This window comes from Oncorhynchus kisutch, linkage group LG23 (genome assembly GCF_002021735.2).
Source record: "Oncorhynchus kisutch isolate 150728-3 linkage group LG23, Okis_V2, whole genome shotgun sequence".
NCBI classification, from domain to species: Eukaryota; Metazoa; Chordata; class Actinopteri; order Salmoniformes; family Salmonidae; genus Oncorhynchus; species Oncorhynchus kisutch.
In genome coordinates, this window is record NC_034196.2 from 37458965 (window position 1) to 37485909 (window position 26945).

At 43.7% G+C, this 26945-nt stretch overlaps 1 protein-coding gene across 1 annotated transcript in view; it reads right to left on the reverse strand.

Moving 5' to 3' along the window:
* LOC109868760 (nuclear receptor subfamily 6 group A member 1-A) overlaps positions 1-26945 on the reverse strand; it is a 193077-nt gene that overhangs the window by 34021 nt on the left and 132111 nt on the right. Inside the window, exon 3 of the mRNA XM_031803053.1 lies at positions 22569-22592. Coding sequence (XP_031658913.1) covers positions 22569-22592 — 24 coding nt within the window. The remainder of the gene's footprint in view (positions 1-22568; positions 22593-26945) is intronic.

Genomic DNA, 26945 nt, shown 5'->3' on the forward strand with positions numbered 1-26945 from the left:
AACAAAATGGTGGCATGCTAACAACACACTTAACCAATCCAAAACATGTTACTGATTGCTCTCTGCATCAGAAAATGAACACCACCAAGCGTCCAGACTACAGCCACTGAGGCCCTCTCCTAAAACACACAACGATGGAAACAGATTGTCATAACAAATCCATTCTGATATACGACTCCTTTGAGATAGATTATTATTGTATTTCATGAGGAAAGAGAGATCGATCAATTAAATCAATCAAATGTATGCGCAAAGACATTTTTAAATTAGCCGTTGTTTCAAAGTGCTGTGCATCAGAAAGAGACAGCCAGATGAAGAGGGAGAAAAATAAGGAATATAAACTAGTCATTCACTTATCCATAAGCTCGTGGGTGCTTACAACCCAATAAGAAAGGTACAGGGAATATACAGCAGATATTATAGAAGGAAATACTACACAACAAGCTCGACCAACACTGGTCTAAGAAGGATCCCCAAAACTGCCTGCATCGCATGGGTGAGCTACCATTTTCTATCCATGATGTACTTCTATGCTTTTACAGTGAAGCCATTTAGCGGACACTCTTCTCCAGATCAAATTCAAATCAGGGCATTGATCAGGGAGACTTTTGCAAGTCCACCATGTACAGGAAAGACCTTGTGATTTCCTCCTGATAATATATGTCTTTTAGGAGACACTTTTATCCAAAGCGAATTCCAGTCATTTGTGATATATTATTTACGTATGGGTGGTCCCAGGAAAACCAAGCCACTATCCTGTCATTTCAAGCTGCATGCTCTACCAACTGAGGGTAAAACACGGGGTCAAATGTGGTGAAACAGGGGAAAGGCTGTATTCTGAGGAGAGGGCACTGAGAGGTTGGCCCAGCTGTGAGTCCCTCAATAAGGCCCGGGGGATTTTACAGGGCTCTGTGGAGCCAGGATGACCCCAGGCTACCCCCGCACACACACACACACACGGTAGCACCACGTAAATACTGCCTGTGTTGCCTGCACAAAAACCTTTTCCAGATGGGCTGCACAGACACAGGCCGCAAATAAACTGCCCCCTCTGCTCCCTCTGTATTCTGCCGTCTTTCCCTCTCTCACAAACTCGCTCTCAACAAAGTCTGACATTCATATGTGTTAATATGAGCTAAAGGTCCTGTGTGGCTCAGTTGGTAGAGCATGGTGCTTGCAACACCAGGGTTGTCTGTTTGATTCCCACGGGGGACCAGTACGAAAATGTATGCACTCACTACTGTAAGTCGCTGTGGATAAAGAGCATCTGTTAAATGACTCCAATGTTAAAAAGTACTATAGACACAATCACAAAAGCTTCCTATCTCCACAGCGCCAAGCCCCACCCCCCAAACACACACTTTTGTTTAGCTCAGCAGAAAATCTCCACAGCAGCAGTTGCAAATCTTTTGACAGTCATCGCTAAGGGGGCTTTTCTTATCCTGACATACTGTCGCACGGATAAAGTAATGCTACTGCGGAAGCTACCGGTATGTTGACAGAGTTCTAACAAATCCTCTTACCACAACAACAGTTTTACATTATATTTCCAAATTTGGAAAAATGGAATGACTGACCATTCTAAAAATCTAAATCCAAGAATTTGGTTCAAATCTACAGTTCACAAGAAACAAATCACAGTTTTCCTACAGACAACTATAGGCCCATTCTCTAATACCAGATCGAAGTTCACTGAAAGACATGATCAAATCAGCAATGGTATCAGATACAAACACAAAACAAGCTAAATCATTACTGTTTAATGTCCTGTAGTCTCAATCTCCTGAAGAGCAACACATCCCCCCCCCCCTCTACACGCACACAACACACACCCATACCTTCCCATGTATCCATTTCATACTGGTCCTAGTCTGCCAGTGAGTCTCCTGGCCACCATCCACACTGGTAGCGCCGTATCAAATATATTTGAAATATATATAAAGCCACTATATCACTGTTGATACTGCATCCTCCGTGGCAGATTTGGCTTCATGACTCCTCTAGGTGCTTTTATCCTCTCTCTGTTCCTCTCTCTCTGTTCCTCTCTCTCTGTTCCTCTCTCTCTGTGCCTCTCTCTCTGTTCCTCTCTCTCTGTTTCTCTCTCTCTGTTCCTCTCTCTCTGTTCCTCTCTCTCTGTTCCTCTCTCTCTGTTCCTCTCTCTCTGTTCCTCTCTCTCTGTTCCTCTCTCTCTGTCCCTCTCTCTCTGTCCCTCTCTCTCTGTCCCTCTCTCTCTGTTCCTCTCTCTCTGTTCCTCTCTCTCGATTTCTTTCTGTTAGCTTTCTCTTTTTGTTTCTTGCTCCTTCCCTCTCTCTGTCCTTCTCTGATCAGTTCTCTGAGGCTTTCTCACCCCTGGCCTCGGCAGCTAGGCCGGCCCCGAAAGGAGGAGGGGGTGGGGTTGGGAGTGGTGGGGGAGGTTTACAGGCTAGTTAGTCATGTGACCTAGTGGACCCTAGTGGGTCACGGGTTGGGTCAAAACCCCAGCATTTATTTTGAGGGGTTTGTGTGTGTGTGTGTGTGTGTGAGTGAGATAATTTTTATAGTTTATTTCACTTTTGTTTATTATCTACTTCACTTGCTTTGACAATGTTAACATATGTTTCCCATGCCAATAAAGCCCTTAAAAAACTGAATTGAGAGAGAGAGAGAGGAGGGGTTGGTTATCTGAGTGGTATTGAAAACCTTATTTTCTCTAGAACAATGCCCCACCTTCACCCAAATTCCCTTTCCCTTCCCCCGTTCCTCCTCCCACCCTCCATTTTTTACCTTCAGGAGGGGGGCTTGGAAATGTGTGAGTACTTTAGGCCAAACTAGAGACCAACAATCAACACATTGAGTCATTAGCGAACACACAATGATTAACATCCAATGATGAGGTGTAAAAAGCTTTTTAATTAAGTTTAATGACAGCTAAACACATATGAACTAATTCTGCTAAACACATATCAACTAAACCTGCCAATGTATTTGGCCAATCAACGTGAGATCGTAAAGTACGTCTACAAAGAGTGTTATTCAAGAGCTATCCTTGTAATGGTTAGATATGACTGCACTGCTGGAGCTAGGAACACAAGCATTTCACTACACCCGCAACAACATCTGCTAAATATGTGTATGTGACCAATAAAATGTGAGTTGAACTACTAACAACACACAGAGACACTTCTCCAGTAGGTAAAGCCCAACGTTACTGTCAACCCTACTGTCTTGAACTTCTATACACCAGTCAGCCACACTGATAAGAAAGGCATTTCACTGTGCTTGACATTAAAACCTTGAAAAAGAAAGACTTTCCATTAAAATGCAGAGAGAGAGAAAGAGGCTCAGGAGGAGAACAAGAAGAAAGGGAAGGAAAGGGGCTAAAATGTTTTGAATGTGACACTGGTGACATCAAAGACAACCGCTTATTCTGCATTTCCCGAAATAATCCATTGTGCATGACGTGCATAGTCTTGGTTCGATTCCTTTTCACAACATTTCTTTTGTCATAAATATGTAAGTTCATGTCTCCAAACTACAGTACTATGGATATTTAGAAGGCTGCTAAGCCAAGAATGTAATGTTATGGCCAAAATGTAATGTAATGTAAAGCAAAGAATGTAATTTAAAGCCAAAAATGCAATAATTTACAGATGCTGTCATTCAACCCACCAAGGTTTTTCATGTTAAACAAAAAGACTAATGGACATGTCACAAAGTCAAACAACGGTAATCTTTTTGACAGTCGTCAACGAGTTTTGGGCGGCAGGTGGCCTAGCGGTTAGGAGCGTTGGTCCAGTAACCCAAAGGTTCCAATCCCTGAGCCGACTAGGTGAATAATTTCTCGGTGTGCCCTTGAGCAAGGCACTTAACCCTAATTGCTCCTGTAAGTTGCTCTGGATAAGAGCGTCTGCTAAATGACTAAAATGTAAATATGAGTCGGTTATAATTCAAATATGTTTTGCAGTGGTGGTGGCAGTATGTCACAGTACACAGCACCATTATGCCCCACTAAAAGTATCTGATTGAGTGATTTCTGAAGGATTCCAATCCCCCTCATTTGTTATGAAACCAAGGATCAAATGAGTTTGAAGATTACTATTGTCCCTTTGTCCCATTTGTATTTGCGTGTGTGCCTTTATGGATTCATCATGGGGAGCGGTGTAGTGTGTGTGTGTGTGTGTGTGTGTGTGTGTGTGTCTCTGCGGCGGCGAACCCTCGGTGGGAGGCCAGCTTAGCGCGGGTGCTCTGTGTTGTCGTACTGGAGAACTGCCTGACCTTAATTAACTCATATTTAATTAATCACAAACTCCAATGACGACCCCCACCATATGTCGCAGCGGTAACAGATTAACAAGGGGGAGAGTCTCGTTAGCCGAGGCATCTCGTTAACAAACAAGAGTCATTGGATTGGCTTTCCCTCCACAACTTTCACCCTTAACAGTCAAATCAGATTTCCATAAGCCCAGTGAAAAGGTTTAGGGAAAGAAAACTATTGGATGAATAGCAGTGTAAAAAAACTGCAATTTACCCTGCATCAAGGAGACATATCTACTATGTTCCATTCCTTTGTGATTCTGAGTGACATTCATAACAACCTTGGTGCATATTCTGTCGGTCTATTCAACACATGTGAGATATTTACTCCCTTTACTCCACTAAAGCTCATTTGTTTTAATTGGTTATGCATACCCTCTTCATAATGCCTTATAATGCGCGACATAGGCGCTAATAATGCATTTTGCCTAGCTCAAAAGGCAGTTTAAATGTCCTTATAATGCATTATGAACAGTGTATTCATAGGAATTGTCTCATTTTCATTACTTTAGCCTCTTCTTTGACCAGTGCAAAGGCTTGGGCCCTGTTTGAATACTATGAGAATGCATCCTTCCTCCCTTCCTTCCTTGAAGAAATACCTGATTTGACATGGCTGGCTTGGTGAAAGCTATATGATAGAAGAACTGTTGTGTTAGATCAGCGATTACATCAAGGAATGAGAGGAAGGAAGGGTTTTTATCAAACAGGGCCCAGGGCTGGTTTGGTAGGTCGACGCAGGGTCGTCTCTTCCTCCTAGAACCCCCAGGAATGCTTCGCTAGCTAGCCTGCCTCATTGTCACGGATGAAACAACACTAATGTCCCACAGGCCACACTTGACCCCGAGTGACCGCCTCACCCCAGCCAACAATGAAAAACAACCTGACCTGCCATTCAGAACGGTGACCTTGAAAGTGATAGTGAAGGGATAATACCAGTGATTGTCCTAATGTGAGTGTTCCATCCCTCAAAAAAAAGGGTCAAACAGACAAACCAAATTGCTACCATTATGGATGTAGCCACCATTATAGATGTAGCCACCATTATAGATGTATAGATGTAGCCACCATTATAGACGTAGCCACCATTATAGACGTAGCCACCATTATAGACGTAGCCACCATTATAGACGTAGCCACCATTATAGACGTAGCAACCATTATAGATGTAGCCACCATTACAGATGTATAGATGTAGCCACCATTATAGATGTAGCCACCATTATAGATGTATAGATGTAGCCACCATTATAGATGTAGCCACCATTATAGATGTATAGATGTAGCCACCATTATAGACGTAGCCACCATTATAGACGTAGCCACCATTATAGACGTAGCCACCATTATACACGTAGCCACCATTATAGACGTAGCCACCATTATAGACGTAGCCACCATTATAGACGTAGCCACCATTACAGACGTAGCCACCATTATAGACGTAGCCACCATTATAGACGTAGCCACCATTACAGACGTAGCCACCATTACAGATGTATAGATGTAGCCACCATTATCGATGTATAGATGTAGCCACCATTATAGATGTATAGATGTAGCCACCATTACAGATGTATAGATGTAGCCACCATTACAGATGTATAGATGTAGCTACCATTATAGATGTAGCCACCATTATAGATGTATAGATGTAGCCACCATTATAGATGTAGCCACCATTATAGATGTATAGATGTAGCCACCATTACAGATGTATAGATGTAGCCACCATTATAGATGTATAGATGTAGCCACCATTATAGACGTAGCCACCATTATAGACGTAGCCACCATTATAGACGTAGCCACCATTATAGACGTAGCCACGATTATAGACGTAGCCACGATTATAGACGTAGCCACCATTATAGACGTAGCCACCATTATAGATGTTGCCACCATTACAGATGTATAGATGTAGCCACCATTATAGATGTTTGGATGAAGCCACCATTATAGATGTATAGATGTAGCCACCATTAAAGATGTAGCCACCATTACAGATGTATAGATGTAGTCACCATTATAGATGTGTAGATGTAGCCACCATTATAGATGTAGCCACCATTACAGATGTATAGATGTAGCCACCATTACAGACGTATTGATGTAGCCACCATTATAGATGTATAGATGTAGCCACCATTTTAGATGTAGCCACCATTACAGATGTATAGATGTAGCCACCATTATAGATGTAGCCACCATTATAGATGTATAGATGTAGCCACCATTATAGACGTAGCCACCATTATAGACGAAGCCACCATTAAAGACGTAGCCACCATTATAGAAGTAGCCACCATTATAGACGTAGCCACGATTATAGACGTAGCCACCATTATAGATGTTGCCACCATTACAGATGTATAGATGTAGCCACCATTATAGATGTTTGGATGAAGCCACCATTATAGATGTATAGATGTAGCCACCATTAAAGATGTAGCCACCATTACAGATGTATAGATGTAGTCACCATTATAGATGTGTAGATGTAGCCACCATTATAGATGTAGCCACCATTACAGATGTATAGATGTAGCCACCATTACAGACGTATAGATGTAGCCACCATTATAGATGTATAGATGTAGCCACCATTTTAGATGTAGCCACCATTACAGATGTATAGATATAGCCACCATTATAGATGTAGCCACCATTTAGAGGTGTAGATGTAGCCACCATTATAGATGAAGCCACCATTATAGATGTAGCCACCATTATAGATGTAGCCACCATTATAGATGTAGCCACCATTATAGATGTAGCCACCATTACAGATGTAGCCACCATTTAGAGGTGTAGATGTAGCCACCATTATAGATGTATAGATGTAGCCACCATTATAGATGTAGCCACCATTACAGATGTATAGATGTAGCCACCATTATAGATGTATAGATGTAGCCACCATTATAGATGTATAGATGTAGCCACCATTATAAATGTAGCCACCATTATGGATGTATAGATGTAGCCACCATTATAGATGTATAGATGTAGCCACCATTATAGATGTAGCCCCCATTATAGATGTAGCCCCCATTATAGATGTATAGATGTAGCCACCATTAAAGATGTAGCCACCATTACAGATGTATAGATGTAGCCACCATTATAGATGTGTAGATGTAGCCACCATTACAGATGTAGCCACCATTATAGATGTATAGATGTAGCCACCATTATAGATGTAGCCACCATTATAGATGTAGCCCCCAATATAGATGTAGCCCCCATTATAGACGTAGCCACCATTATAGACGTAGCCACCATTATAGACGAGCCACCATTATAGATGTAGCCACCATTATAGACGTTGCCACCATTATAGACGTAGCCACCATTATAGATGTAGCCACCATTACAGACGTATAGATGTAGCCACCATTACAGATGTATAGATGTAGCCACCATTATCGATGTATATATGTAGCCACCATTATAGATGAATAGATGTAGCCACCATTATCGATGTATAGATGTAGCCACCATTATAGACGGAGCCACCATTATAGACGTAGCCACCATTATAGATGTAGCCACCATTATAGACGTAGCCACCATTATAGACGTAGCCACCATTATATATGTAGACACCATTATAGATGAATAGATGTAGCCACCATTATCGATGTATAGATGTAGCCACCATTATAGACGGAGCCACCATTATAGACGTAGCCACCATTATAGACGTAGCCACCATTATAGACGTAGCCACCATTATAGACGTAGCCACCATTATAGACGTAGCCACCATTATAGACTTAGCCACGATTATAGACGCAGCCACGATTATAGATGTAGCCACCATTACAGACATATAGATGTAGCCACCATTACAGATGTATAGATGTAGCCACCATTATCGATGTATAGATGTAGCCACCATTATAAATGTAGCCACCATTATAGATGTAGCCATCATTACAGATGTATAGATGTAGCCACCATTATAGATGTATAGATGTAGCCACGATTATAGATGTTGCCACCATTACAGATGTATAGATATAGCCACCATTATAGATGTATAGATGTAGCCACCATTACAGATGTATAGATGTAGCCACCATTATAGATGTATAGATGTAGCCACCATTATAGATGTATAGATGTAGCCACCATTATAGATGTATAGATGTAGCCACCATTATAGATGTAGCCACCATTATAGATTTATAGATGTAGCCACCATTATAGATGTAGCCACCATTATAGATGTAGCCACCATTATAGATTTATAGATGTAGCCACCATTATAGACGTAGCCACGATTATAGCCGTAGCCATGATTATAGACGTAGCCACCATTATAGATGTAGCCACCATTACAGACGTATAGATGTAGCCACCATTACAGATGTATAGATGTAGCCACCATTACAGATGTAGCCACCATTACAGATGTATAGATGTAGCCACCATTATAGATGTATAGATGTAGCCACCATTATAGACGTAGCCACCATTATAGACGTAGCCACGATTATAGATGTTGCCACCATTACAGATGTATAGATGTAGCCACCATTATAGATGTATAGATGTAGCCACCATTATAGATTTATAGATGTAGCCACCATTATAGATGTATAGATGTAGCCACCATTATAGATGTATAGATGTAGCCACCATTATAGATGTAGCCACCATTATAGATGGAGCCACCATTATAGATGGAGCCACCATTATAGATGTATAGATGTAGCCACCAATACAGATGTATAGATGTAGCCACCATTATAGATGTATAGATGTAGCCACCATTATAGATGTATAGATGTAGCCACCATTATAGATGTATAGATGTAGCCACCATTATAGATGTATAGATGTAGCCACCATTATAGATGTAGAGATGTAGCCACCATTACAGATGTATAGATGTAGCCACCATTATAGATGTAGCCACCATTACAGATGTAGCCACCATTATATATGTAGCCACCATTATGGATGTATAGATGTAGCCACCATTATAGATGTATAGATGTTGCCACTATTATAGATGTAGCCACCATTATAGATGTATAGATGTAGCCACCATTATAGATGTATAGATGTAGCCACCATTATATATGTAGCCACCATTATATATGTAGCCCCCATTATAGATGTAGCCACCATTACAGATGTATAGATGTAGCCACCATTATAGATGTGTAGATGTAGCCACCATTACAGATGTAGCCACCATTATAGATGTATAGATGTAGCCACCATTATATATGTAGCCACCATTACAGATGTATAGATGTAGCCACCATTATAGATGTGTAGATGTAGCCACCATTACAGATGTAGCCACCATTATAGATGTATAGATGTAGCCCCCATTATAGATGTAGCCCCCATTATAGATGTAGCCCCCATTATAACTGTATAGATGTAGACACCATTAAAGATGTAGCCACCATTACAGATGTATAGATGTAGCCACCATTACAGATGTAAAGATGTAGCCACCATTACAGATGTATAGATGTAGCCACCATTATAGATGGAGCCCCCATTATAGATGTAGCCCCCATTATAACTGTATAGATGTAGCCACCATTATAGATGTAGCCACCATTATAGATGTATAGATGTAGCCACCATTATAGATGTGTAGATGTAGCCACCATTATAGATGTAGCCACCATTACAGATGTATAGATGTAGCCACCATTATAGATGTAGCCACCATTACAGATGTATAGATGTAGCCACCATTACAGATGTAAAGATGTAGCCACCATTACAGATGTATAGATGTAGCCACCATTATAGATGGAGCCCCCATTATAGATGTAGATCCCATTATAACTGTATAGATGTAGCCACCATTATAGATGTAGCCACCATTATAGATGTAGCCACCATTATAGATGTAGCCACCATTACAGATGTATAGATGTAGATGTAGCCACCATTACAGATGCAGCCACCATTATAGATGTATAGATGTAGCCACCATTATAGATGTAGCCACCATTACAGATGTATAGATGTAGCCACCATTATAGATGTAGCCACCATTACAGATGTATAGATGTAGCCACCATTATAGATATAGCCACCATTATAGATATAGCCACCATTATAGATATAGCCACCATTATAGATATAGCCACCATTATAGATGTAGCCACCATTATAGATGTAGCCACCATTATAGATGTAGCCACCATTATAGATGTAGCCACCATTATGGATGTACAGATGTAGCCACCATTATAGATATACAGATGTAGCCACCATTATAGATATAGCCACCATTATAGATGTGTAGATGTAGCCACCATTATAGATGTAGCCACCATTATAGATGTATAGATGTAGCCACCATTATAGATGTATAGATGTAGCCACCATTATAGCTGTTGCCACCATTATAGATGTAGCCACCATTATAGATATAGCCACCATTATAGATGTGTAGATGTAGCCACCATTATAGATGTAGCCACCATTATAGATGTAGCCACCATTATAGATGTATAGATGTAGCCACCATTATAGATGTATAGATGTAGCCACCATTATAGATGTTGCCACCATTATAGATGTAGCCACCATTATAGATGTAGCCACCATTATAGATGTAGCCACCATTATAGATGTAGCCACCATTATAGATGTAGCCACCATTATAGATGTAGCCACCATTATAGATGTAGCCACCATTATAGATGTTGACCCTCTGAACTTAACAATAACAACATGGCCAACTTTTAGGGAGGTTTTGGAGATTTGGAGATTTGACCTGTAGACATACATACATGATACAGAGAGAGAGACCGAGAGACCGAGACCGAGAGACCGAGACAGAGAGACCGAGACAGAGAGACCGAGACAGAGAGACAGAAAGAGAGAGAGACTGAGAGACCGAGACAGAGAGACCGAGACAGAGAGACCGAGACCGAGACAGAGAGACCGAGACAGAGACCGAGACAGAGAGACCGAGACAGAGACCGAGACAGAGAGACAGAGACAGAGAGACCGAGACAGAGAGACAGAGACACCGAGACAGTGAGACAGAGAGACCGAGACAGAGAGACCGAGACAGAGAGACAGAGACAGAGAGACCGAGACAGTGAGACAGAGAGACCAAGACAGAGAGACCGAGACAGAGAGACAGAGACAGAGAGACCGAGACAGTGAGACAGAGAGACTGAGACAGAGAGACCGAGACAGAGAGACAGAGACAGAGAGACCGAGACAGTGAGACAGAGAGACTGAGACAGAGAGACCGAGACAGAGAGACAGAGACAGAGAGACCGAGACAGTGAGACAGAGAGACTGAGACAGAGAGACCGAGACAGAGAGACAGAGACAGAGAGACCGAGACAGTGAGACAGAGAGACTGAGACAGAGAGACCGAGACAGAGAGACAGAGACAGAGAGACCGAGACAGTGAGACAGAGAGACTGAGACAGAGAGACCGAGACAGAGAGACAGAGACAGAGAGACCGAGACAGTGAGACAGAGAGACTGAGACAGAGAGACCGAGACAGTGAGACAGAGAGACAGAGACAGAGAGACCGAGACAGTGAGACAGAGAGACTGAGACAGAGAGACCGAGACAGAAAGAGAAACAGAAACTTTTTTTTTAAGTATGAGAAATCTAACCACAAGTAACTGTACTGAGACAAATCTTGCCAGTGTATGTGTATCAGAGAGTGTGTGTGCTGAACATTTTCCATTTTTCAATGGACAGTGAAGGTTTCATGTCTATTTGATTCTGTGTGTCTGCGCATGTTCGTGCGTGCACAAACCTGCGGGTGTTTGTGTTTACACGTGTTTACAGTGGCACAGCTGGTGGCAGATCGATCTTACACCCTCACAGCCCCTCTGTTTGTAGTTGTGGTCCAACTCCCCTTCCATCCTGCCCTCCAATCCCCCATCGCACCCTCCCCTCCAATCCCCCATCACACCTTCCCCTCCACCCACAATCCCCTCCAACCCCCCTTCCATCATCCCCTCCACCCCCCCTATTCACCCCCCCTTCCACCCTCTCCTCCACCCCCCTCTTCTCCCTCCTCCAAACTCCCATTCCATCCTCCCTCCAAACTTCTTCCACCCTTCCAACCTCCTTCCACCCCCCCTTTCACAACCCTACAACCCCCTTCCACCCCCTCCCCGCCCCAGTCTCATCTGACCTAAGGGGGAACTGATCAAACACATTGATCTGTGTGAGTAGTTTCTGCCACTACTGCTGAAACATGCTCACCCTCTTATTTAATCTGGCAACCCGTTCATTGTATCTGGCAACCCACCCGTCCCTCTAATCCACAGTGCTGTTGACATAACCCCCAGGTCAGAGGGAGGGAGGGGTAGCTAAACCACAGCAGCTAAACAGTGACTGGCCAACTGGAGGAGGTGGAGAATCACAAGGAGAAAATAGAAATGACTAGAAGAGACATTCCCTTTCCCATCCGCATTCAAAGGTCTGACGGCTTTGTTCCTTCTAGGCATTTTACTTCTATTGGCGGACATAATATGTGTCCTCCTCCACCAAACACAGATATGTGAGAAAGTAGGCTACATTTATTTCTATATAATAAAAAATTAAACAACCATCACTAAGGTATGACAATAGCACCACTCCATCACTATGAATGAAGACACTCAAAATACTGATGCAAATGAAGCACGACATTGCAAAGCAATTACTGACATTTTGTTGAAATATTTATTTTGTTATTCATGTCTGGTTCACTCTAAATCATGTCCTTTAAGACTTGGGGGTTTATGGATAGTACGGAAAAATACATGTATCTTTAATAAATGTATGTAATCTGTGAGTTGTAAGAACTACAGCTGAAAAAGGGCTTTTGCAGAGCGTAAAAAAATCCTCGATTATGAAGGTGTCGCTTTTCTAATGAATTAGAAGTGGAGAAATGATTAAGGAAATATCGGAAATATTACGTTATGGAAATATCCCTTTTTTTGACATCTCCTATCCTAATATTATCTCAGTGCCAGGTAACGGTCAAGTGTGTCACCATCTTTATAAAAGATTGAATTGTGAGGTCGCTTGTAAGTGAAGTTAATAGAGACGTTAACATGCTCCATAATGTCTTTGGTTGATAATAGTAACAATGTAGTTAGCAATTAGCATATAATTAAAATAGCATGTTCTTGAAATATACAGTAGCTGAATATCAAAATAAAATCATTTTGGAAATATTGAAAGAGACAGAGAGAGACAGAGACAGAGAGAGAGAGAGAGAGCTAGATGAGGTAACCTTGGAGTTGCTGTATCATTGGTTCCCCTCTGCTACTGTTAAATGGATGATTTGATACAGACACGTTTCTGTTGGAAAAAGGTTAAACACCGGTGTGTTCATTTCTTTATCCTCCCCGGGTGGAAAGGAGAGGGATGAGGAGGGGCTCCCGTATACAGCACAAAGAAGATTAGTATCCTGTATATGGGGTCTCTCTCACTCTCCCTCTCTTACAAACTCTCCCTCTCTCCCTCTCAATTCAATTTCAATTGAAGGGGCTAAATTGGCATGGGAAACATATGTTAACATTGCCAAAGCAAGTGAAATAGATAATAAACTAAACTTAAACAACAATGTACAGTAAACATTACACTTAGAAAAATTCCAAAATAATAAAGACATTACAAATGTCATATTATGTATATACAGTGTTGTAACAATGTACAAATGGTTAAAGTACAAAAGGGAAAATAAATAAACAAATAGGTTGTATTTACAACAGTGTTTGTTCTTTACTGGTTGCCCTTTTCTTGTGGCAACAGGTCACACATCTTTCTGCTGTGATGGTACACTGTGGTATTTCACCCAGTAGATATGGGAGTTTATCAAAATTGGATTTGTTTTCAAATTCTTTGTGGATCTGTGTAATCTGAGGGAAATATGTGTCTCTAATATAGTCATACATTGGGCAGGAGGTTAGGAAGTGCAGCTCAGTTTCCACCTTATTTGTGGACAGTGTGCACATAGCCTATCTTCTCTTGAGCCAGGTCTGCCTTTCGGTGGCCTTTCTCTCTCCCTCCCTCTCTCACGAGATGTACTGTGGCCATTTCACCACACGAGGACGACACATCGCTTCCAACTTACCCACCCACCACTAATACCTCTACCATCACTGCCTTGCCAGACAGCCAGCGCAAAATGTAAAAATGTCAAGCTGAAACAAAACATTGGTCGGAGAGGCTTGATGAAAAGAGCAGGGAAAGAAATAGGGCACATTACTTCCGTTCCGACAAACAAGGTCACATTAAGGCATTTCTAATAATATGATGGGGAGATTTTTTCTTCTTCTTCCGTGTGTGTGTTTCGTTCGTTTTTTAAATTTTACATAATTAACACGATCTCCTTGGGGGGATTCGTCTCACAGGCCGACTGAATACATCTCATTTGCATAACGAACGAAGCCTTTCCCTTCGTTAGCGAAAGAAGGGGTTTAGCAGGCAGGAGGACTACAGTGGGCCTCCCCCTGAGGAGAAATAGATACGAAGAGATTGAGAGGAGAGGAGGGGGGGGGGGGCGAGAGAGAAAGTGAAGAGAGATAGAGAGACAGAAGGGGGAGAGAAAAAGAGAACGTTTTTAAAAAAAGACAAGAGGGAGAGAGCGAGAGAAGGAGCAATAGACAAAGGGGGAGAGAACGAAAGAGATATACAGCTCTATTTTATGCTGGTCAATGTATAAGCCTGCAACACTGTATAGACAGGCTTAATGTGTGCTATTATGGGGTACACTCACACTGCCGGAGGAAAGAGGACATCAGTGGCTAAAGTGGTGGACCGCGCATGTGTGTGTGTGAGAGTGTGTGTGTGTGAGAGTGTGTGTGTGTGAGAGAGTGCTGAGAGAGTACTAAGCTCTCTTGAGAAGTGGATTGAGCTCTGCTGATTCCAACGGTTCTCTTCTCACTGACAACGATGGCATGAGCTCTGACTCTCTCCCTCCCTCATTCACTCACTCTCCTTGCTCTCACTCCCTCCCTTGCTCTCTCGTTCTGTCGCAAGAGTTCCTCTTGTGAGCTGTGAAATGTTTAATGAATCATAATAAATGCACACACACTACCAAATTCACAAGTGCAAATGTAGACACTCAAACATAATTTCACAACCACACACACACCGGTCTGTTCTGTGGGGGGAACCTGCCTCTTTACTCAGCATGTATCCCCTTTATGTTACCTTCCCTCCTTCCCCTCCATGACATTCCTTCCTGGGGATGGATCTCTTGCCCCCTTGCTCTCCCTCCCTCCCCCTTTCTCTCCACATCTGGCTGTTTCCTTCCCCCTCTCCACGGGCTTGGTTTCCTTCCCTCTCTCCACAGGCTTGTTTCCTTCCCCCTCTCCACGGGCTTGGTTTCCTTCCCCCTCTCCCCGGGCTTGGTTTCCTTCCCTCTCTCCACAGGCTTGTTTCCTTCCCCCTCTCCACGGGCTTGGTTTCCTTCCCCCTCTCCCCGGGCTTGGTTTCCTTCCCCCTCTCCCCGGGCTTGGTTTCCTTCCCCCTCTCCCCCGGGCTTGGTTTCCTTCCCGCTCTCCACAGGCTTGGTTTCCTTCCCGCTCTCCACGGGCTTGGTTTCCTTCCCCCTCTCCCCGGGCTTGGTTTCCTTCCCCCTCTCCCTGGGCTTGGTTTCCTTCCCTCTCTCCCAGGGCTTGGTTTCCTTCCCTGTCTCCACAGGCTTGGTTTCCTTCCCTCTCTCCCCAGGCTTGGTTTCCTTCCCTCTCTCCCAGGGCTTGGTTTCCTTCCCTCTCTCCACAGGCTTGGTTTCCTTCCCTCTCTCCACAGGCTTGGTTTCCTTCCCGCTCTCCACAGGCTTGGTTTCCTTCCCTCTCTCCACAGGCTTGGTTTCCTTCCCGCTCTCCACGGGCTTGGTTTCCTTCCCTCTCTCCACAGGCTTGGTTTCCTTCCCGCTCTCCACGGGCTTGGTTTCCTTCCCTCTCTCCACAGGCTTGGTTTCCTTCCCCCTCTCCACAGGCTTGATTTCCTTCCCTCTCTCCACAGGCTTGGTTTCCTTCCCGCTCTCCCCAGGCTTGGTTTCCTTCCCTCTCTCCACAGGCTTGGTTTCCTTCCCGCTCTCCCCAGGCTTGGTGAGGCAGCCATTTTGCTTCACCCCTTATATTTTTGGGAGATGAGACTCCCCGCCAAGTCTGTTCCCCCCCCCCCCCCCCCCCCCTCCACCCTGCCGACGCCAACATCGTAATGACAGGCTTCTCAGACAAGAGGGGAACAGACTGTCTTTTTCCCTCTAGTATTTCTCTCTCTCCTTTTCATCTCTCTGTCTGTCTCTCTCTCTCTCTCTCTCTCTCTCGCTCTCCCTCCCTCTCGCATATCGTCTCTCCCTCGCCCCCTCATATCTTTCCCTCCCATCTTTTGCACTTCAGGGGATGGTGTATGATCTTGTCAGGGCAGGAGCAGAGCACAGAAAAATATATATATATAAAAAAATAAAAAAACTTGTTTTATTTTGCTCTCTGATTTTTTCTCTCTCGTTCCTTTGTGACTCCCTTCTAGTCTTGGCGTGTGTGTAGTGTGTGTGTTCACTGCTCAAGTCTAGTAGAGGTTTGAGAAAACAAACGGTTGGAATACTATCCATCTGTGTGTTCATGTTCATATGGATGTCAGCAGTGGTGGAAAAAGCATCCATACCTAAATAGAAACAGTCATCCAGTCATACATACTACTTGAGTAAAAGTCTAAAACTATTTGGTTTTAAATATACTTAAGTATCAAAAGTAAAAGTATAAATCATTTCAAATTAGTTATATTAAGCAAACCAGACTGCACCATTTTCTTGTTTTGTTTATTTACGGATAGCCTGGGGCACACTCCAACACAAATGAATAATTCATTCATTCATACAAATGAAGTATGTGTGTTTAGTGAGTCAGATCAGAGGTAGTAGGGATGACCAGGGATGTTTTTTTGAAAAGTGTGGGAATAGGAACATGTTCCTGTCCTGCTATGCATTCATACTGTAATGAGTACTTTTAAAAGTATAAGTTGTCAAATATACAAATAGTAAAGTAAAGTACAGACATCCACAAAAACGACTTATGTAGTACTTTACATTACTGGCTGTCAGTGGTAATACAGCATGGGTGTATGCATCCCTTCATAAATAAACTGTGTGTGTGGTGTGTGTGGTGTGTGTGTGTGTGGTGTGTGTGTGTGTGGTGTGTGTGTGGTGTGTGTGTGTGTGGTGTGTGTGTGTGTGTGGTGTGTGTGTGTGTGTGTGTGTGTGTGTGTGTGGTGTGTGTGGAATTCTATTTCTATGGATGTCTACCATTAACCCCAATGCCACAAATTACAGCAACATCAGAGCGATCCCACCCAAGACCTTACCCCCACCCCCAGCCTTACGCCAATCTCACACTGAGCCCTAAAGGATGTTGTGTCATCCCACTTCGATGGCAACATGGTATTATTGCATTGCGTCACAAACATTTGACACATATAAACTGATACCAGGATGTCGATGACTGAACACTGTACTATAGACATCATCTGTATACAGTGGTTCAGAAAGTATTCACAACACATGTTGTGTTAAGGCCTGAATAAAAAATGTATTCAATTGATTATTTGTCTCACCCATCTACACACGATACCTATATAATGACTAAGTGAAAACATGTTTTTAGAAATGTTTGCAAATTTATTGAAAATGAAATTCAGAAATATCTCATTTACATAACACCCCTGAGTCAACACATGTTAGAATCACCTTTGGTAGTGATTACAGCTGAGTCTTTCTGAGTAAATGTCTAAGAGCGTTCCACACCTGGATTGTACAATATTCGTACATTAGCCATTTTCAAGTATTGCCATAGATTTTCAAGCAGATTTAAGTCAAAACTGTATCTAGGCCACTCGGGAACATGACATGTCGTATTGGTAAACAACTCCCGTGTATATTTAGCCTCGTGTTTTAGATTATTTTCTTGCTGAAAGGTGAAATCATCTCCCAGTGTCTGTTGGAAAGCAGACTGAACCAGGTTTTCCTCTAGGATTTTGCCTGTGCTTCGCTCTATTCCATTTTATTTTTATCCTAACAAGGATACCCATAGCATGATGCAGCATGCTTGAAAGTATGATGAGTGGTACTCAGTGATGTGTTGGATTTGCCTCAAACATAACGCTTTGTATTCAGGACATAAAATACATTTCCTTGCCAAATTCTTTGCAATTTGACTTTAGTGTCTTATTGCAAACAGGATGCGTGTTTTGGAATATGTTTTATTCTGTACAGGCTTCCTTCTTTTCACTCTGTCATTTAGGTTGGTATTGTGGAGTAACTATAATGCTGTTGATCCATCCTCAGTGTTCTCCTATCACAGCCATTAAACTCTGTGACTGTTTTAAAGACACTATTGGCCTTATGGTGAAATCTCTGAGCGGTGTCCTTCCTCTACAGCAACCGAGTTAGGAAGGACGCCTGTATCTTTGTAATGACTGGGTGTATTGTGACGTATACACTTTCATAACCGCTCGTCTTTCCTCATTTTCTCAAATGTCATCACAAGTTTCTCCTCTTACGTTTACCTCACCTCTCCTCCTCCCCTTCCCTTTACCTCACCCCTTCCATTTACCTTACCTCTCCTCCTCTCCCCTTCCCTTTACCTCACCTCTCCCCTTCCCTTTACCTCACCTCTCCTCCTCCCTTTACCTCACCTCTCCTCCTCCCTTTACCTCACCTCTCCTCCTCCCTTTACCTCACCTCTCCTCCTCCCTTTACCTCACCTCTCCTCCTCCCTTTACCTCACCTCTCCTCCTCTCCCCTTCCCTCACCTTTCCCCTTCTATTTACCTTACCTCTCCCTCTCTCCTCCCTTTACCTCACCTTTCCCCTTCCATTTACCTTACCTTTCCCTCTTCTCCTCCCTTTACCTCACCTCTCCTCCTTTTCCCTTCCATTTACCTTACCTCTCCCCTCCTCCCTTTACCTCACCTCTCCTCTTCCCATTACCTCACCTCCTCTCATTACTCCATCATGACTGTGGTCCATTCTCTAACACCCTTCTCTCCCTGGTCCACATTTCTCTGCATCCCTGTTTTCCTCCATTATTGCTCTTCTACCTCTTCACCTTCATCCCCCTTCCTCTCCTCTCCATTCCCTTTATCTCTCCTCCTCCTCTCCCTTTCGCCATCCCTTCTCCTCCTCCTCTCCCTTTCTCCATCCCTTTTCCTCCTCCTCCCCTCTCTCCATCCCTCATCTCCCTTTCTCCATCCCTCATCTCCCTTTCTCCATCCCTTCTCTCCCTTTCTCCATCCCTTCTCCTTCTCCTCCTCCTCTCCCTTTCTCCAACCCCTCTCCTCCTCCTCCTCCTCCTCCTCTCCCTTTCTCCAACCCCTCTCCTCCTCCTCTCCCTTTCTCCAACCCCTCTCCTCCTCCTCTCCCTTTCTCCATCCCATCTCCTCCTCCTCCCCTCTCCCTATCTCCTCCTCCTCCCCTCTCCCTTTCTCCATCCCTTCTCCTCCTCCTCTCCTCTCCCTTTCTCCTCCTCCTCCCCTCTCCCTTTCTCCATCCCTTCTCCTTCTCCTTCTCCTCCTCCTCTCCCTTTCTCCAACCCCTCTCCTCCTCCTCTCCCTTTCTCCAACCCCTCTCCTTCTCCATCCCTTCTCCTCCTCCTCTCCCTTTCTCCATCCCTTCTCCTCCTCCTCTCCTCTCCCTTTCTCCTCCTCCTCTCCTCTCCCTTTCTCCTCCTCCTCCTCCCCTCTCCCTTTCTCCATCCCTTCTCCTCCTCCTCTCCCTTTCTCCATCCCTTCTCTCCCTTTCTCCAACCTTTTCCTCCTCCTCTCCCTTTCTCCATCCCTTCTCTCCCTTTCTCCAACCTTTTCCTCCTCCTCCTTTCTCCATCCCTTCTCCTCCTCCCCTCTCCCTTTCTCCATCCCTCCTCCCCTCTCCCTTTCTCCATCCCTTCTCCTCATCCCCCCCTCTCCTTTTCTCTATCCCTCCTCCTCCTCCTCTCTCCATCCCTCCTCCTCCTCCTCCTCCTCCATCCCTTCTCCTCCTCCTCTCCTCTCCCTTTCTCCTCCTCCTCTCCTCTCCCTTTCTCCTCCTCCTCCTCCCCTCTCCCTTTCTCCATCCCTTCTCCTCCTCCTCTCCCTTTCTCCTTCCCTTCTCTCCCTTTCTCCAACCTTTTCCTCCTCCTCTCCCTTTCTCCATCCCTTCTCTCCCTTTCTCCAACCTTTCCCTCCTCCTCCTTTCTCCATCCCTTCTCCTCCCCCCCTCTCCTTTTCTCTATCCCTCCTCCTCCTCCTCTCTCCATCCCTCCTCCTCCTCCTCCTCCTCCTCCTCCTCCTCCTCCTCCTCCTCCTCTCCCTTTCTCCATCCCTCCTCCTCCTTGCTCCAGAACTGTCACATAGCATTAGTGGGTCCGGCACTCAGCCCCTGCAGAAATAACAGGCTAGATGGCTGTACAGACCCATTCTCCTGCTCCAGTTAGCTTTGGACAAAAAGCCCCCGTTCGGCAGGCTTGGGAGGATGCCTGCATTATTTTATTCATGCTGGGCGCTCCCTGCTTACACAACAGTCAGCGACAGCGGCCTACTAAACTCAAGTCTCCTCACATAGGGTTAGTTAGCGATAGAGTTAGCGGTAACCCCCTGGGTTTCAGCAGTAAAGTGTACACACACGTATATGTATGCTTGTAGGATGTACTGTAGTCATGGCCTGTGATGCACACAAGCCGCCACAAACTGACTGAGGAGAAGAACATCAGTACCTTTGTTCAGAACAAAGGACCTAAAGATACGCACACTTCTTATAAGAATCCAATATGACAATTTGATTAATAGAGCCAATTTAGCAAAGTACATTGCTAATTTAATGATATACTAACATTATTATATATATTTTTTTAATAATTATTGTATCTACTAGAAGTAGCTGTTCTTATATTCAGGATTCTAAGAAAGGGTCGGGGAGGGCAATGCTCATCAAAGGTATAAGCAGTCGTATCCAGAGACAACACGTCACTAAAGTGCTCGTCACTTCAATTATTCATTTCTTAAGTCTTCTTCACCACCCCATGCTGAGTTCCTTTACTCATGGGGGGTGGGGGAGAGAGATAAAGAGAGAGGAGGTAGGGGAGTAGAGAGAGGTGGGGCAGAGATAGTGTGTGAGAGAGTGAGGGGGAGTAGAGAGAGAGAGAGAGGGAGAGACAATTGAGAATTTTATTTTTTATTTAACCTTTATTTAACTAGGCTAGTCAGTTAAGATAAAATTCTTATTTACAATGACGGCCTACCCCAGCAAAACCCGGACGACACTGGGCCAATTGTGCGGATTTCCAATCACGGCCGGTTGTGATACAGCCTGGAATCGAACCAGGGTCTTTAGTGACGCCTCTAGCACTGAGATGCAGGGCCTTAGACCGCTGCGCCGTTCGGGAGAAAATATAAAGAAAGAGAGAAAGAAGTGAAAAAGAAACATACAGCCGGATCAAGTGATACCTCATGGCATGGGTTTTGAGTGACAAAAAGGAGGGAGAAAAATAAAGCAAATGTAATACAGACCACATTTCAGTCATTCTGCAGCGTTCTCTCCCTTCTCTCCCCCACCCCATTCAAAACCATTAGCGCCGCAATTTGGCGTCCCGGTTTAAAGTCGCTGCTTGTCAGCGAGTGGGAAGCGGGAGGCGTAATCTCCCCGGTCAAATTAATCCCGATGTCAAACGGCACTAACAGTCAAGAGGCCCCGTCCGCCTTCTGCTCCTCGCCGCAGCACAAGGCTTACGCTAATCTCAGCAAATTAACTAGCGCTCGCTAACCCGTTTAAAACGATCCCCCGCTCACTCGGTGACCTTGTATGCAATTGCACCTTTTTCTAATCGTTGGGCATTAAGAAGAAGAGTATGAGCCAGAATACATGGCGGTAATTCCACACACACTGTGGCTCAACAACTCTATTGGACAGGAAAGGAAGTAGTAGGCCTACTTCACATTAGCCCTCAAAATGTACCCTTTAATATGAGAGATCCTTATTTCCTCTGTGTGTGAGAGAGAGTGTGAATGTGTGTGTGTGTGTGTCCACGGAAACTGTCAAAGGGAGAATACGAATGGCTAATGTGGGGGACTTTGTGTGGTGTGACTGTATGCGTGTGTGTTTCTTCTCTGTGTGCTTGTGTGTGCGTGCGTGTCGGTTTGTATGTCATCCTGCATTTAGATCCTACAAGAGACAAAGTACCACACACCTCTTATAAACATCATCAACGCTCCAAAGTTCAATTACACATTAATATCAATTCATATAAAATTCTTGCATTCTTTTGAGCAAATGTTTGTCTTACCTAAGTGATGTTCATTGATTACATCTGCGAGAGAGACAGACACAGACAGACAGAGTGCGAGAGAGAGAGAGAGAGAGAGAGAGAGAGAGAGAGAGAGAGAGAGAGAGAGAAAGCAGGTCAAAGCACAGATCACACAACTCCAAAGCCAAACAGTATGCAATAAGATTACTGTAGATCTCCTATCGTAAATCCATTTTGGATTTAGCAGTGCATCACTATTGTCATCATCATGTTTCACGGCTATTGAGGTCAAACGCCGTAGTAGTTCAGAGTCGACAGGCAAGGATCAACTTCATCAAGTCAGTGATAAGGTTGTTCATCAATTTGCTTGCTACAAATGTAGTTTAACATAGACTTGTGAAAAATGAATTATGCAAATGTTTCCATAATGCCTCTCCAGGAATCACAGGCTGTCGAGTACTGATCAAATGAGCTTGTTTTGCAGTATGCAAAGGGATTTAGAGAGAGAACAGGCAAATAGGGGAGTAGGCTACACAGTACAGCTAACAGAAATACAGTAATTCTACATTCAGCTACATTTCTGATCCTCAAAGCGTATCTGAAAATAGACTCTCCAATGAACATTTAGTGATTCTGTACATTATGAGACTGAATTTCTAATTCAGAGTTCTTGAATGGCCTGAGGGGATATGCCCATTTTATAAAAAGCATTTCTATGTACCTCATCGGTACGCAGTTACCCAGTGTGACAAGGATGGACAAGGAGGATACCACTGCATATGTTCCGTGACCCCATGTGCCAACCTGGTTGGCTAACAGGAGGTTGAACGTGCCAAGGGAGCCAGATGGCATGGAGGTCTATATGGATTTGAGTCAAGCTGCCCCTTCCAGGGAATAGCCATTGATATTCAGATCCTCTCTGTTATTTTAGTCTCTACAGTTGTTACAACATATCTCTACCATATATGGCACAATGACTCTGTCATTGTGACTCAATGACTCAGTCATTGTGACTCAATGACTCAATGATTATATTTGTCCCTGCATATTGTATTCAATCCCATTAAATCGACAGTATCTAGTTACGTTTCAGATCCATCTTAAATCTAATGCAATATCGTATGCTTTAAAAAAATAAAGGTATAAGAGGTCTTAGTATGAGAGATGTAATCATCTGAGTATGAGAGATGTATGTAATCATCTCAGTATGAGAGATGTAATGAATCAGGCATTCATTTTTATAACCTCTCACTTATGATAAACACAATACATCCACTCACACGGATAAAAACAACAACCTAGTCGACTTGGTAATTGTGACTCAGTAAATTACTAGTTAGAATTACAATACAATGTTTATTAAATGGTAACATTTTGAAAATGAATGGGAAAAAAATAGTAAGACGTGCATTTCAGAGCAATCCCTGTGTAATATATAACAAATAAACATAATACTGAGTTTTCCTTTCCCCGCTTAAGGTATTTTGCCGAAAGGTACTTTTGCTCACTGTTTTTGAGCCTTTATCAAGCTTGCTTTAAAAAAATATGTTTCTTACTTTAATATGATAATCTTCATGGCGTGATGCCGATCTCCACACAGAGAATAATTATTTATGTATTTATTGAAATTAAAATTTCATGGTTCACTGCTTTACACAGATAGAGCATGAGTGTCTTACAATGTTTTGGGGACTAAAGGGGGTTGAGACAATTATTCAAATATTTAACCTTAGCGGTCATAGATTATGCAAATGTCGTCCCAAAAAGATTCTTTCCGCAGCTGAAAAATCTGTGCAGTTGCTGGGAGCCATGTAAAAAAATCATCAGGACCGAGCCGGAGAAAAAAAGACTAAGGAGGAGGAGTAGTCGAATAACCGGCAGCTATTTTCCTCTCAGATTGAGTGGAGAAGACCGAGAGACTTGGACATGACAGAGGGAGGAAGACACCACTTATTGTGTCTATGGACTCCTCACCTCTACACAGGTCCACAGAAATCCCTACATTGCAGACTCCACGTGTGTATAAATAGACAAACACACACGCTGACCACCAGTACAGTACTAAACGTACAGTAGTCTTGGCCTGCATGCTCACACACGCACAAACGCATGCACTAATTACCCCACACACTATCAAACTGACATCCACAAACATTAGTTCATATACAGTTGAAGTCATAAGTTTACATACACTTAGGTTGGAGCCATTAAAACTCATTTTTCAACCACTCCACAAATGTCTTGTTAACAAACTATAGTTTTGGCAAGTCGGTTAGGACATCTGCTTTGTGCATGACAAGTAATTTTTCTAACAATTGTTTACAGACAGATCATTTCACTTATAATCCACTGTATCACAATTCCAGTGGGTCAGAAGTTTACATACACTAAGTTGACTGTGCCTTTAAACAGCTTGGAAAATTCCAGAAAATTATGTCATGGCTTTAGAAGCTTCTGATAGGCTAATTGACATCATTTGAGTCAATTGGAGGTGTACCTGTGGATGTATTTCAAGGCCTACATTCAAATTCAGTGCCTCTTTGCTTGACATCATGGGAAAATCAAAAGAAATCAGCCAAGACATCAGAAAATAAATTGTAGACCTCCACAAGTCTGGTTCATCTTTGGGAGCAATTTTCAAATGCTTGAAGGTACAATGTTCATCTGTACAAACAATAGTACGCAAGTCGAAACACTATGGGACCACACAGCTGTCATACCGGCTCAGGAAGGAAACACGTTCTGTCTCCTAGAGATGAACGTACTTTGGTGCAAAGTGCAAATCAATCCCAGAACAGCAGCAAAGGACCTTGAATATGCTGGATGAAACAGGTACAAAATGATCTATATCCACAGTAAAACGAGTCCTATATCAACATAACCTGAAAGGCCGCTCAGCAAGGAAAAAGCCACTGCTCCGAACCCCCCATAAAAAAGCCACACTAGGGTTTGCAACTGCACATAGGGACAAAAAAACAACTTCGTAAAAGGGGGAAACGGAGCAGTCTTCTGGTCAGACTCTGGAGACGGGCACATCGTGCACCACTCCCTAGCATTCTTCTCGCCAATGTCCAGTCTCTTGACAACAAGGTTGATGAAATCCGAGCAAGGGTAGCATTCCAGAGGGACATCAGAGACTGTAATGTTCTTTGCTTCACGGAAACATGGCTCACTGGAGAGACGCTATCGGAGTCGGTGCAGCCAACTGGTTTCTCCACGCATCGCGCAGACAGAAACAAACATCTTTCTGGTAAGAAGAGGGGCGGGGGCGTATGCTTCATGGTTAACGTGACGTGGTGTGATCATAACAATATACAGGTACTCAAGTCCTTCTGTTCACCTGATTTAGAATTCCTCACAATCAAATGTCGACCGCATTATCTACCAAGGGAATTCTCTTCGATTATAATCACAGCCGTATATATTCCCCCCCAAGCAGACACATCGATGGCTCTGAACAAACTTTATTTGACTCTTTGCAAACTGGAATCCATTTATCCGGAGGCTGCATTCATTGTAGCTGGGGATTTTAACAAGGCTAATCTGAAAACAAGACTCCCTAAATTTTATCAGCATATCGATTGCGCCACCAGGGTTGGAAAAACCTTGGATCACTGCTATTCTAACTTCCGCGACGCATATAAGGCCCTGCCCCGCCCTCCTTTCGGAAAAGCTGACCACGACTCCATTTTGTTGATCCCTGCCTACAGACAGAAACTAAAATAAGAAGCTCCCGCGCTGAGGTCTGTTCAACGCTGGTCCGACCAATCTGATTCCACACTCCAAGACTGCTTCCATCACGTGGACTGGGATATGTTTCGTATTGCGTCAGACAACAACATTGACGAATACGCTGATTCGGTGAGCGAGTTCATTAGAACGTGCGTTGAAGATGTCGTTCCCATAGCAACGATTAAAACATTCCCAAACCAGAAACCGTGGATTGATGGCAGCATTCGCGTGAAACTGAAAGCCCGAACCACTGCTTTTAATCAGGGCAAGGTGACCGGAAACATGACCGAATACAAACAGTGTAACTATTCCCTCCGCAAGGCAATCAAACAAGCTAAGCGTCAGTATAGAGACAAAGTAGAATCTCAATTCAACGGCTCAGACACAAGAGGTATGTGGCAGGGTCTACAGTCAATCACGGATTACAAAAAGAAAACCAGCCCCGTCACGGACCAGGATGTCTTGCTCCCAGGCAGACTAAATAACTTTTTTGCCCGCTTTGAGGACAATACAGTGCCACTGACACGGCCCGCAACTAAAACATGCGGACTCTCCTTCACTGCAGCCGACGTGAGGAAAACATTTAAACGTGTCAACCCTCGCAAGGCTGCAAGCCCAGACGGCATCCCCAGCCGCGCCCTCAGAGCATGCGCAGACCAGCTGGCTGGTGTGTTTACGGACATA